The 14,166-nt window shown below is 45.0% G+C and overlaps 1 protein-coding gene across 2 annotated transcripts; it reads left to right on the forward strand.

Moving 5' to 3' along the window:
- Positions 1 to 49: 49 nt before the first annotated feature.
- ogg1 (8-oxoguanine DNA glycosylase) lies at positions 50 to 10,454 on the forward strand. 2 transcript variants are annotated; one of them, NM_001140547.1, is made up of 8 exons: positions 296 to 326; positions 7,335 to 7,467; positions 7,646 to 8,004; positions 8,122 to 8,301; positions 8,430 to 8,611; positions 9,313 to 9,460; positions 9,557 to 9,606; positions 9,776 to 10,452. In NM_001140547.1, the coding sequence occupies exons 2-8, from the start codon at positions 7,358 to 7,360 to the stop codon at positions 9,950 to 9,952; spliced, it is 1,206 nt and encodes a 401-aa protein (NP_001134019.1). In that variant the 5' UTR covers positions 296 to 326; positions 7,335 to 7,357; the 3' UTR covers positions 9,953 to 10,452. The 2 variants fall into 2 exon arrangements, with proteins under 2 accessions (XP_013990252.3, NP_001134019.1); XM_014134777.3 differs by lacking the exon at positions 8,122 to 8,301 and having other exon boundaries at positions 50 to 326; positions 9,776 to 10,454.
- Positions 10,455 to 14,166: the final 3,712 nt, after the last annotated feature.

Raw genomic sequence — 14,166 nt, forward strand, 5'->3', positions numbered from 1 at the left:
GATATCAGGAGGCTCCCGAAGAGTGGAGAGGGGTTTCACAAATGTGTTGGTTGGTTGCATCAGACAGTAGACGAATGAATTAAAGTTTGAGTAATTCCCCAAAAAAAAAATCATTAATACGCAGAATAATGTTAGAAATATTAACTAGGAAGTCAAATTGGCTGTTAATGTAAGAACGAAGTGACAAATATATTATGTTAGTCAAAGAGGTTAGGTCACTCCGCGTAATATTTCTTTTCCATTCTCAACAGTCAAACACCGGGAAAGTCATTATAGGCCCACACATATCCAGGGTGTGAAGATACGTGTAAACATCTGCTCTCAAAGTAAGATTTTGAAGCTATAACTTCTTGTACTGACAAACTGGTTTTAACTTAGATTTGCGTAATATGTTAGCTACTGTACTATGATTTTGAGGTGACTCATGGCATGTGGAGCTAACCTAATTAATAGCCTGTAGACTAGCTAGCTAAATACTATCTTAACTAATTATTACCAGAGCAAGAGCCGAAGTAATCAGTATGCTGTAACGACCCTGGGTTTATAAACGCGGATATCGACTCTGCCGCACGAGCATGCTTTTGGGGCACAGACGATAGCACGCTGGACTTCGGGCTAGAAGGTCGAGGGTTCGAGGCCTGCTGCCTGCCTGTTTCATTACAATACGTTATTCCACTAACGTTAGCAATCTTTATTTCACAAATTGCTAGCCTCCCTAAGTTTGTTTTATTCACTGCTTTAGCACACTCTGCCAACCCGGTTGTCCTAGCCGTGTCTGAATCCTGGTTTAGGAAGGCCACCAAAAATCTGAAATTTCTATCCCTAACTATAACATTTTCCGACCAGATAGAACTGCCAAAGGAGCGGAGTTGTAATCTACTGCAGAGAGAACCTGCAATTCAAGCTTCTACTTCTAAAATAAACCTTTCCAGAAACAAGTCTCTCACCGTTGCTCTTGTTATAGACCACCTTCAGCCCTCAGCTGTGCCCTGGACACCATATGTGAATTGATTGCCCCCCATATATCTTAAGAGCTCGTACTGTTTGGTGACCTAAACTGGGACATGCTTAACACCCCGGCCGTCCAACAATCTAAGCTAGATGCCCTCAATCTCACACAAATGATCATTGAACCGACCAGGTACAACCCTAAATCCGTAAACACAGGCACCCTCATAAATATCATCCTGACCAACCTGCCCTCTAAATATACCTCTGCTGTCTTCAACCAGGATCTCAGCGATCACTGCCTCATTGCCTGCGTCCATAATGGGGTCTGCAGTCAAACGACCACCCCTCATCACTGTCAAACGCTCTCTAAAACACTTCAGCGAGCAGGCCTTTCTAATCGACCTGGCCCGGGTATCCTGGAAGGATATTGACCTCATTCCATCAGTAGAGGATGCCTGGTTATTCTTTAAAAGTGCTTTCCTCATCTTAAATAAGCATGCCCCATTCATAAAAATGTAAAACCAGGAACAGATATAGCCCTTGGTTCACTCCAGGCCTGACTGCCCTTGACCAGTGGCGTACCGCATTAGCATCGAATAGCCCCCGCGATACGCAACTTTTCAGGGAAGGTAGGAACCAGTATACACAAGCAGTTAGGAAAGCAAAGGCAACCCCGGTTCTTCAGCCCTGCACCCCCCACAGCAACTTGCCCAAGCTTCCCCCATTTCTCTTTCACCCAAATCCGGATAGCTGATGTTCTGAAAGAGTTGCAAAATCTGGACCCCTACAAATCAGCTGGGCTAGACAATCTGGACCCACTCTTTCTAAAGCTATCCACTGCAATTGTTGCAACCCCTATTACTAGCCTGTTCAACCTCTCTTTCGTATCATCTGAGATCCCCAAAGATTGGAAAGCTGCCACGGTCATCCCCCTCTTCAAAGGGGGAGACACTATAGACCCAAACTGTTACAGACCTATATCTATCCTACCCTGCCTTTCTAAGGACTTCGAAAGCCAAGTTAACAAACAGATCACCGACCATTTCGAATCATACCGTACCTTCTCCGCTATGCAATCTGGTTTCCTAGTTGGTCATGGGTGTATCTCAGCCACGCTCAAGGTCCTAAACGATATCATAACCGCCATCGATAAAAGACAATACTGTGCAGCCTTATTCGTCGACCTGGCCAAGGCTTTCGACTCTGTCAATCACCACATTCGTATCGGCAGACTCAACAGCCTTGGTTTCTCAAATGACTGCCTCGCCTGTTTCACCAACTACTTCTCAGACGGAGTTCAGTGTGTCAAATCGGAGGGCCTGTTGTCTGGACCTCTGGCAGTCTCTATGGGGGTGCCACAGGGTTCAATTCTCAGGCCAACTCTTTTCTCTGTATTCATCAATGATGAATACAGGCACTTGCTGCTGGTGATTCTCTGATCCACCTCTACGCAGACGACACCATTCTGTATACTTCTGGCCCTTGTTTGGACACTGTGTTAACTAACCTCCAGACGAGCTTCAATGCCATACAACTTTCCTTCCGTGGCCTCCAACTGCTCTTAAATGCAAATAAAACTAAATGCATGCTATTCAACCGATCGTTGCCCGCACCTACCCGCCCGTCCAGCATCACTACTCTGGACGGTTCTGACTTAGAATATGTGAACAACTACAAATACCTAGGTGTCTGGTTAGACTGTAAACTCTCCTTCCAGACTCACATCAATCATCTCCAATCCAAAATTAAATCTAGAATTAGCTTCCAATTTCACAACAAAGCATCCTTCACTCATGCTGCCAAACATACCCTCGTAAAACTGACCATCCTACCGATCCTTGACTTTGGCGACGTCATTTACAAAATAGCCTCCAACACTACTCAGCCAATTGGATGCAATCTCTCACAGTGCCACCCGTTTTGTCACCAAAGCCCCATATACTACCCACCACTGCGACCTGTATGCTCTTGTTGGCTGGCCCTCGCTCCATATTCGTCCCCAAACCCACTGGCTCAAGGTCATATTTAAGTCTTTGCTAGGTAAAGCCCGCCTTATCACAGCTCACTGGTCACCATAACAGCACCTATCTGTAGCACGCTCTTCAGCAGGTATATTTTACTGGTCACCCCCAAAGCCAATTCCTAGTTTGGCTGCCTTTCCTTCCAGTTCTCTGCTGCCGATGACTGGAACGAATTGCAAAAATCACTGAAGCTGGAGACTCATATCTCCCTCACTAACTTTAAGCATCAGCTGTCAGAGCAGCTCACAGATCATTACACCTGTACATAGCCCATCTGTAAATAGCCCATCCAACTACCTCATCCTCATATTGTTTTTGTTTTTTTCTCCTTTGCACCCCAGTATCTCTACTTGCACATTCATCTTCTGCACATCTATCACTCCAGTGTTAATTGGTAAATTGTAATTAGTTCGCTACTGCGGCCTATTGATAGACTCACCTACTTAATCTTACCTCATTTGCACACACTGTATATAGATTTTTTCTATTGTATTATTGACTGTTAATTTGTTTATTCCATGTGTAACTCTGTGTTGTTGTTTGTGTCACACTGCTTTGCTTTATCTTGGCCAGGTCGCAGTTGTAAATGAGAACTTATTCTCAACTGGCCTACCTGGTTAAATAAAGGTGAAAAAAAAAAGTGAAAAAAAACGTTAATTAGCTAAAGTTACTGACAGATGAATTCTTACCAGCATCAATCAGATACATGACTAACTGATTAGTGTCTGCAATGTGTCCACAATCTTTATAATAACCCACCTGTATTTTGATTTAGGTTGTTTATTTTTTTTATTTTTTTTTGGGGGGGGGGGGTAGATAAGCTTTAATGTTGCAGATTGTAGGTTCTACCAATTTAATTGTTTGCATAATGTATTTTTATTTTTTTCTATATACTTTTTTTCCCTCTAACTTGACATCCCTACCCCAATTGGAGTAAACTAATGGATAACAATACTTCTACTGCTACTTACAGCTATTTCACTCACATCTATGGTACCTGTAGTTAAATAATTATACATATAGTCTGATTTTCCTCTTTCTTCAAGTGCTGTATTTTCACCCACAGTGGCCAATCCAAGATTCATTCTGATCTTCACTACACTGTTTTTATTGTACGGAAAACTGATGATGGTGGTGTGCACTTTGTATGCATTGAGTCAAAGATGGTTCTCTTGTGATTTCTCTATCATTGACGTGACAAGACTATGTTGGTGAGTAAATAATTAGCCTCTGTCCTCTGTTATATTGGCGAACGTAGCTACAATCACTAGAGAACCAACTGACGAGCTCAGTTCAAGACTATCCTATCAACAAGACCTGAAGGACTGTAGGGAGTTGTGGCTGAATAAGGACATGGACACACCTAGCTGTTTTTTCTATGCATCGTCAAGACTGAATGGCAGCTTCGGTTAAGGGGGAGGTGTGTGTCCCTTTGTTAACAACAGCTGGTGCGCGATCTCTAATGTTATGGAAGTCTTGAGGTTTTACTCACCTTAGAATACCTCATGATAAGCTGCAGACCATACTATTTACCAAGAGTTTTCATCTATAGTTTTTGTAGCTTTCTATTTACCACCACAAACCAAAGCTGGCAGTAAGACCGCACTCAACGAGCTATATAGGGCCATAAGCAAACAAGAAAATGTACATCCAGAGGCGGCACTCCTAGTGGCCAGTGATTTTAATGCAGGAAAACTGAAATGTGTCTTTCCTCATTTTTACCAGCATGTCACCTGTGCAACTAGAGGCGAAAAAACTCTAGATCACCTTTACTCCACACACAGAAATGCATTGGCTTATAAAGCTTTCCCTCGCCCTCCATTTGGCAAATCTGACCATAACTCTATCATCCTGATTCCTGCTTACAAGCAAAAACTCGAACAGTAATTACCAGTAACGCGCTCAATACGGAAGGGGTCCAATGAAATGGATGCTAAGCTACAGGACTGTTTCGCTAGCACAGACTGGAATATCTTCCGGGATTCATCCGATAACATTGAGGAGTATACCACATCAGTCACCGGCTTCATTAATAAGTTAATTGATGACATCGTCCCCACAGTGACTGTACGTACATATCCCAACCAGAAGCCATGGATTACAGGCAACACCCGCACTGAGCTAAAGGCTAGAGCTACCGCTTTCAAGGAGTGAGATACTAGTCTGGACGCTTATAAGAAATCCTGCTACGACTGACAAGCTATCAAACAGTCAAAACGTCAATACAGGACTAAGATCGAATCTACTACGCCAGCTCTGACACTCATCAGATGTGGCAGGGAAACCCAGCCGCAAGCTGCCCAGTGACGCGAGCCTACCAGACGAGCTACATTTCTTCTATGCTCGCGTCGAGGCAAGCAACACTGAACCATGCATGAGAGCACCAGCTGTTCTGGATGACTCTGTGATCTTGCTCTCCTTAGCCAATGTGAGTAAGACCTTTAAACAGGTTAACATTCACAAGGCCACGAGGCCAGACAGATTACCAGGACGCTTACTCAGAGCATGCGCTGACCAGCTGTCAATTGTTTTCACTGACATTTTCAACCTCTCCCTGACCCAGTTTGTAATACCTACATGTTTCAAGCAGACCACCATAGTCCCTGTGCCCAAGAACGCCAAGGTAACCTGTCTAAATGACTATCACCCCGTAGCATTCAAATCTGTAACCATGAAGTGCTTTGAAAGGCTGGTCGTGGCTCACATCAACACCATTGCCATCCCAGACACCCTGGACCCATTCCAATTCGCATACCGTACCAACAGATCCACAGATTACGCAATCTCTATTGCACTCCACACTGCCCTTTCCCACCTGGACAAAAAGAACACCTAGGTGAGAATGCTGTTCATTGACTACAGCTCAGTGTTCAACACCATAGTGCCCTCCAAGCTCTGGGACAGAACACTTCCCTCTTCAACTGGGTCCTGGACTTCCTGACAGGCCGCCCCCCAGGTGGTGATGGTAGACAACACACATCCGCCATGCTAACCCTCAACACAGGGGGCCCTGCAAGGGTGCATGCTTAGTCCCCTCCTGTACTCTCTGTTCACCCATGACTGCGTGGCCATGCACGATCATTAAGTTTGCTGACAACAAACGGTGGTTGGCTTGATCACCACTGACAATGAGACAGCCTATAGGGAGGAGGTCAGTGACCTGGCAGTGTGGTGCCAGGACAACAACCTCTCCCTCACTGTCAGCAAGACAAAGGAGCTGATCGTGGACTACAGGAAACGGAGGGCCGAGCACGCACCCATCCACATCGACTCATCTGTAGTGGAGCTGGTCGAGAGCTTCAAGTTCCTCGGTGTCCACATCACTAAGGAATTTTCATCGTCCACACACACCAACACAGTTGTAAAGAAGGCACGACAAATCCTCTTCCCCCTCAGGAGGCTAAAAAGATTCGGCATGGAATTTTAGATCTTCAAAGTTCTACAGCTGCACTATCGAGAGCATCTTGACTGGCTGCATCACCACTTGGTATGGCAACTGCTTGGCATTGGACCACAAGGAGCTACAGAGAGTAGTGCGTATGACCCTGTACTGGGGCAGAGCTCCCTGCCATCCAGGACCTCTATACCAGGCGGTGTCAGAGGATGACCCAAGTCATAGACTGTTCTCTCTGCTACTGCACGACAACCGATACCAATGCACCAAGTCTAGAACCAACAGGACCCTGAACAACTTCTACCCCCAAGCCATAAAACTGCTAAATATTTAGTCCAGGTAGCTATTGGTTAACTGTTTAACTATCTGCATTGACCCTTTTTGCACAAACTCTTTTGGCTCATCACATACTCTGCTGCTACAGTTTATTATCTGTCCTGTTGCCTAGTCACTCTATATGTATCTACCTCAATTACCTCGTTCCCCTGCACATGGACTCGGTACTGCTACCCCGTGTATATAGCCAAGTTATCCTTACTCATTGTGTATTTATTCTATTATTTATCATTTTTCTCTGCATTGTTGGGAAGGGCCTGTGAGTAAGCCTTTCACTGTTAGTTTGTTGTTTACAAAGTGTGACAAATAACTTTTATTTTTATTTTGTTGCTACACTCTTAGAAAAAAAGGTGCCGTCTATGACCTAAAAGGGTTCTTCAGCTCTTCCCATAGGAGAATAGTTCTCCTATGGGAACAGGCGAAGAACCCTTATTTCGAAGAGTTCATGGCCTCCACTATCCATCTCATCAGATATACTCCACTGTTCATCTCATCAGATATTTTAGATGCACTATTGTAAAGTGGTTGTTCCACTGGATATCATAAGGTGAATGCACCAATTTGTAAGTCGCTCTGGATAAGAGCGTCTGCTAAATGACTTAAATGTAAATGTAATATCTCTTATACTACAGTATGTGGTGAGTGATCCAGCACTATGTCCCAGCATGCATTGCTGTCGGCGGGGACCAAGTCATGGCGCTCCCTGGCCTGCTCACGATCAGAGCTCCGTTTGGACCTCACACTAGGCTGCGGACAGAGCTTCCGGTGAGTTCCTTTGACCACTGCTTCGCTGATTCTATAGAGCAATGGCAGGCCATATGTTACATGACCCAGGGCTCTGCCAAAGGCATTAGCAAGTATTGAAATGATCTCTAATCCACTCACTACCTCTCAAACCATTTATCCTAACCCTCTGTCGTCCCTCCCCCCTTTTCCCTGCAAGCTGGCGAGAGACAGGGGATGGCCACTGGACCGGAGTGATGGGGGGACGAGTGTGGACTCTCACCCAGACAGACGACACACTATGGTACCACACATACAATAGCCCCAACACCATAGGAGGGGATGGGAGGAAGCGGAGTGCAGGTTCCCTGCTCCAGGGGTCAGGGAAAAGATCCAAGGGAGTGATAGAGGTGAAGGAGGAAGAAGAGGGGGAGCCAGTGGCTGTGACCCCTGACCCAGACAGAAAGGAGGAAGAGCTGCTAAATGATTATTTCCAGCTGAAGGTGAAGCTGGGGGATCTGTACAGAGATTGGGGAGCAGCCGACCCACACTTTAACAGCATTGCCAAGATCTTCACAGGTAAGTTGGTCTGTGTTTGTAATACTGTGTCTGTATCTATTATGTCTCTTCCGTGTGTGCGGGTGCGTGCATGTGCGTTTCATACTTTACAGTGTGTGTGTTCTGTCTCTCCCCCAGGTGTGCGTATGCTGCGTCAGGACCCCACAGAGTGCCTGTTCTCCTTCATCTGCACCTCTAACAACCACATCTCTCGTATCCAGGGCATGGTGGAGAGGCTGTGCCAGTCCTTGGGCACCCCTCTGTGTCAGCTGGACCAGACCAGCTACCACGACTTCCCCTCCCTGCATGCACTCGCAGGTTCCACCTCCACTACCACCAACACTACTCTGGCTGATTGTCTGACATCTGTCTATCTCTCTCTTTCAAATCCTTCGTTTTTTCAAATGTTTTGGGCTCTGACATGTCCTCTGTCCTCTGATTGACAGACAACAGTGTGGAGGCTCGTCTGAGGGACCTGGGGTTTGGGTACAGGGCCAGGTTCCTGCAGCAGAGTGCCAGACAGATCCTGGACTCTCACGGTGGGCCCCATTGGCTCCAGGGGCTCCGCAGTGCCCCCTACCTGCAGGCACGTGACGCACTGCGCACCCTCCCCGGGGTAGGCCCCAAGGTATGCCTCAACCCATCAGGACAATTAAGAGTGCATAACATAGTAAATGTAGACCTAACATAGTAAATGTAAATCCGGGACACTCAAATGTGTATGATATATTACGTTTGGTATGGTTACATTAGACGGATAGTTACTTAGGGTGGTTGGTAGGGGTGGATGTATAGCGAACGTCTAGCAACCCAAAGGTTGCAAGTTTGAATCTCATCATGGACAGCTCTAGAATTGTATCTAATTAGCAACTTTTCAACAGCTTATTACTTTTTAGCTAATTTGCACCGACAGTACATAGCATGTTAGCTAAACCTTCCCCTAACCTTAACCCTTTAACCTAACTCTTAAACTTAACCCTAACCCTTAGCCTAGCTAACTTTAGCCAGCTCGCTAACGCTAACCACCTAGCTAGAATTCGTAACATATCATACATTTTGCAAATTCACAACATATTGTACGTTTTTCAAATTCTTAACATATTGTCCGTTTTGCAAATCTGTAACATAATACGATTTGTAATTTGTAACATATACGAAATGAGTGATTCACATCCACAAATTAATACATTCCATATGAAACTTAACGTATCATACTAAATGAAGTGTCTCGGATTTGCGTACAGAATAATACTAAATGCTCTGAGACCAGGTTGACTATACATGTATTATACACAGGCATAGAAAGTGTTACCTGGGTTCCCCTTGTAGGTGGCAGACTGTGTGTGTCTGATGTCTCTGGAAAAGGCCTGTGTTGTGCCTGTGGATACACACGTGTGGCAAATCGCAAAACGAGACTACAGTTGTGCGGCGGGCAATGGGCAGAAGAGCCTCACAGACAAGGTCCACCGTCAAATAGGTGAGGATTCACAGTACAAGGATGTGTTTAACAGGCTTTAACAGTGTCCTTCTGAATATTACCAATCACTAATTGACTGATTTTGTATCTGCACAGGGGACTTCTTCAGGCAGCTATGGGGTCCGTATGCTGGTTGGGCACACTCGGTGAGAAAAATAACTGGTGGTCAGAATCCATCCACTCATCTGTTCACTTCCTCTCTCTGCTCACTCTCTTTCTCTAATCTATCCATCCATCCAACTTGAGACACAGGAAACTTGAACTTTCAATAAATCATGCATTGATGTCAATGGAGCTTGACTGTCACTCTCTCAGGTGTTGTTCTGTTCTGACCTGAAGAAGTTCCAGAAGCTGAAAGAAACACACTGTCTGAAACAGGAGGAGGAGAAGAAGAAGGTCAAGATAAAGGTGGAGGGAGAGGGAATGACCAAGAAAATTAAAAAAATGTGTAATAGAAAGGTGAAAATGTGTGTGAAGGAGGAGGTGGGGTGAGGTCAGTAGAGGTTATGTGTTGGTGATTTATGTTAGCTCAGGAAGCTAACCTGAATGTATGTCATTCTTTGCACACCTCTCTGGAGCAACTAGGCTATGAGTCTGACAGTCTTACCTGTTCTTTTTAGGTTCATGACATGATTAACTGCAAACCAAGGTCACTGTCAGTGGAGATTGTTCCTGATCACTTTGTAGAGTGATGTAAGACAGATCTATAAATGTGATACACGTTATAAAAGAGAGAGTTCACTCTGAACCAGACTTCTCACATTATCTGTCATACATTTGTGTTCAGCTCTAAACTGAAGGCTGGTGTTTAATTTTACTGCGATTTCTGTCTGAATGAAGCTCTATCGCTATGTGTCATTTTCCACTGCCGTCTCTTCATATGAACTACACACAGAAACCGTGTGTTTATCATATATTTTCTGGATTAATGGACCGCTACACAGACTCTGTAACAGTTAATTTTTACACTGAAATAAACTGGTTTTAGACTATTTTCCTTTGTCAGTGTTGTTTGGAGATTATGCACACATTTTGAATAAGTCTAGTTGTGGATAATTCCACTTTTTGATCCCCTATATTTGTCTTTCTATCAGTGTAGTATGCTTAGACCATAGAGATAGAGGACTGTAGTTGGATAAATGGGACATATATCAAAATAGTATATCCCTCTTATTCTCTGACCCAGACAGACAAGGTGCAGAGTGTCAGAGGTGGCCTCTAGATGGCAATAAGATATGGGAAGATTCTGCATCATAGTATCATGTGATTCTTCAAGGTCTGTCACTGTTAAAAGATTATTCTACTTTAAACTTCATTGTTTGCTGAGCTTATATTAAGTAGTCAATGGCCCTCAGGGTAGCCTATGTGCCAATGCATTTAGCAGTGTTGACGGGTGCAGGTTCGTATGTCCAACAATGTTTCCCATTACTGGTGCAATACACACTCAATCTCTCTTGACGATTCTATATGTTTACTGAGCATGTCTGTGAGTCTGTCCAAAATAAGCAGTATGTCCAGCCAGCTGTGAAATGCCATGGTGTCTGTACATGTATCTATAGGCATTAGTCAGGTGCGTCAGCACGTCTGTTTATAGTTGGGATTGCAGTTATCTGCCCTCAGTGCTATGAGCTATAAGTGTGTGTATGTCACTCTGGGCTGTCACTGGTGTCTAGGATAGTGTGGGCTATATGGGAGTCACTGGGAGAGTTTGACTGTAATGTAACGTAGATCTTTTTTTAGCCAACTGCTCTGTTATGTTTGTTGTCAGGCCATTTGCAGTTAGCTACAGCACAAACAGACCTGGCTAGAGTGTATGGATTTGAGTGTGTCACTCAAAAATCAAGACATTTATAGATCAAGACACTGATTGAAGTACATAACATTCGTCATCTATACTGAATGGATATGTGTGTGCATTAATGGGTAGCCTAGGCTACTTATGTATGTAAGCATACATTCATGTATGTGTACTTGCATATGTGTGTATGTCTGCATCCATAGGTTCTTTATTTGTGTGTGTGTGTAAGCGGTGTGTGTATAAGGGGTGTTTGTGGTGTGTGTGTGTATAAGGGGTGTTTGTGGTGTGTGTGTGTGTGTGTAAGGGGTGTTTGTGGTGTGTGTGTAAGGGGTGTTTGTGGTGTGTGTGTATAAGGGGTGTTTGTGGTGTGTGTGTATAAGGGGTGTTTGTGGTGTGTGTGTGTGTGTATAAGGGGTGTTTGTGGTGTGTGTGTGTGTGTGTGTGTGTGTGTAAGGGGTGTTTGTGGTGTGTGTGTGTGTATAAGGGGTGTTTGTGGTGTGTGTGTGTAAGGGGTGTTTGGTGTGTGTGTGTGTGTGTGTGTAAGGGGTGTTTGTGGTGTGTGTGTAAGGGGTGTTTGTGGTGTGTGTGTAAGGGGTGTTTGTGGTGTGTGTGTGTATAAGGGGTGTTTGTGGTGTGTGTGTGTGTGTGTGTGTGTGTGTGTGTGTGTGTGTGTGTGTGTGTGTGTGTGTGTGTGTGTGTGTGTGTGTGTGTGTGTGTGTAAGGGGTGTTTGTGGTGTGTGTGTGTGTGTGTGTGTATAAGGGGTGTTTGTGGTGTGTGTGTGTGTGTGTGTGTGTGTAAGGGGTGTTTGTGGTGTGTGTGTGTATAAGGGGCGTTTGTGGTGTGTGTGTGTGTATAAGGGGTGTTTGTGGTGTGTGTGTGTGTGTAAGGGGTGTTTGTGGTGTGTGTGTGTGTAAGGGGTGTTTGTGGTGTGTGTGTGTGTGTGTGTGTGTATAAGGGGTGTTTGTGGTGTGTGTGTGTGTATAAGGGGTGTTTGTGGTGTGTGTGTGTAAGGGGTGTTTGTGGTGTGTGTGTGTGTAAGGGGTGTTTGTGGTGTGTGTGTGTGTAAGGGGTGTTTGTGGTGTGTGTGTATAAGGGGTGTTTGTGGTGTGTGTGTGTATAAGGGGTGTTTGTGGTGTGTGTGTGTGTGTGTGTGTGTGTGTGTGTGTGTGTGTGTGTGTGTGTGTGTGTGTGTGTGTGTGTGTGTAAGGGGTGTTTGTGGTGTGTGTGTGTGTGTGTGTGTATAAGGGGTGTTTGTGGTGTGTGTGTGTGTGTGTGTGTGTGTGTGTGTGTGTGTGTGTGTAAGGGGTGTTTGTGGTGTGTGTGTGTATAAGGGGCGTTTGTGCTGTGTGTGTGTGTATAAGGGGTGTTTGTGGTGTGTGTGTGTGTGTATAAGGGGTGTTTGTGGTGTGTGTGTGTATAAGGGGCGTTTGTGGTGTGTGTGTGTATAAGGGGTGTTTGTGGTGTGTGTGTGTGTAAGGGGTGTTTGTGGTGTGTGTGTGTGTATAAGGGGTGTTTGTGGTGTGTGTGTGTGTGTGTGTGTGTGTGTGTGTGTGTGTGTGTGTGTGTGTGTGTGTGTGTGTGTGTGTGTGTGTGTGTGTGTGTGTGTGTGTGTGTATAAGGGGTGTTTGTGGTGTGTGTGTGTATAAGGGGTGTTTGGTGTGTGTGTGTATAAGGGGTGTTTGTGGTGTGTGTGTGTGTATAAGGGGTGTTTGTGGTGTGTGTGTGTATAAAGGGTGTGTGTGTATAAGGGGTGTGTGTATAAGAGGTGTGTGTATATAAGGGGTGTGTATGTGTGTATAAGGGGTGTGTGCATATAAGGGGTGTGTATGTGTGCATAAGGGGTGTGTGCAGCCACGTGTGTGTTGATGTGTGAGTGAGTCAGCTTTCATCTCCAGTCCAGTTGAGTTGGGCAGGAGCCGGGGTCCAGCTTTAGGGCACAGAGAGAGAGAGAGAGAGAGCACACAGATATAAATAGGAGTGGAAGAACAGGAGGAAGAAAAACAGCGGGATGGATAGAGGAGAAAAGGGGGGATTGACGTAGGTCGACTAAATAGGCGATATCTGCAACATAAACTCAAACACATTTGTTCGCTATGACCAAAATAGCCCTAGTACCCTGTATGTTGTGTAAGTGATAGGTCCCAGTGTGTGTCTTGTCTGTCTATAGTGTGTATGCTGAAAGGAGAAGATGCTGGTCCCCTGAAGCGATTGTGTTACTCTCCTCACCCACCAGGGAGCACACTCCCAGAGCCCCAGCACAAAGAGGGGCTTGTGTCCCCTGCCAGATGTGCAGTAGTAGGGGTGTGTTTGCCTCCCTGCGCAGAAACATGTGAGGTTTGTGAGAGAAGGTTGTGTGTGTGGAGATGTGTTACAGAGAAAGAGTATGGTGTGTGTGTGTGTGTGTGTGTGTGTGTGTGTGTGTGTGTGTGTGTGTGTGTGTGTGTGTGTGTGTGTGTGTGTGTGTGTGTGTGTGTGTGTGTGTGTGTACACACGCATGTACTTGAATGTGTGTGAGAGAGAGCGAGTGTCTTAGTATTCTAGAAATGTATGTGTGTTGATTTATCTGTATGAGTATGTCTCCATGTGGCTCTCATTGTTATGGCTTTGGTGTTCTTCTTAAATGGAAAGACAGCGTGAAAGCCAATGGAACATCTGCCTCATCACAACTTTCTTTCTCCGACACACATGCTCTGTTCTCCCCTCTCTCTCTTCCTTTCACATACCCCAAACATGGTCTGTCTGTCTCCTACTGTTCCTCTCCCCTCTGTCTAATAATACAAGACACATGATAGCTATTATATTAAACAATAACAGCTGTAATATTTGTTTTATCCTCTGTTAAATATACACTGAGATGTGTATAGTATCATACTGTACAGACACAGAGACTAGAATGGGGTACACCCC

This window comes from Salmo salar, chromosome 13 (assembly GCF_965601325.2).
Source record: "Salmo salar chromosome 13, fSalSal1, whole genome shotgun sequence".
NCBI classification, from domain to species: Eukaryota; Metazoa; Chordata; class Actinopteri; order Salmoniformes; family Salmonidae; genus Salmo; species Salmo salar.

Coding starts and splice junctions, on each gene's coding strand:
- ogg1 (NM_001140547.1), top strand. CDS start 7,358: ATGTCCCAGCATGCATTGCTGTCGGCGGGGACCAAGTCATGGCGCTCC. Junction 8,612..9,312: donor TCCCCGGGGTAGGCCCCAAG/GTATGCCTCAAC, acceptor TTCCCCTTGTAG/GTGGCAGACTGTGTGTGTCT. Junction 9,607..9,775: donor ATGCTGGTTGGGCACACTCG/GTGAGAAAAATA, acceptor TCACTCTCTCAG/GTGTTGTTCTGTTCTGACCT.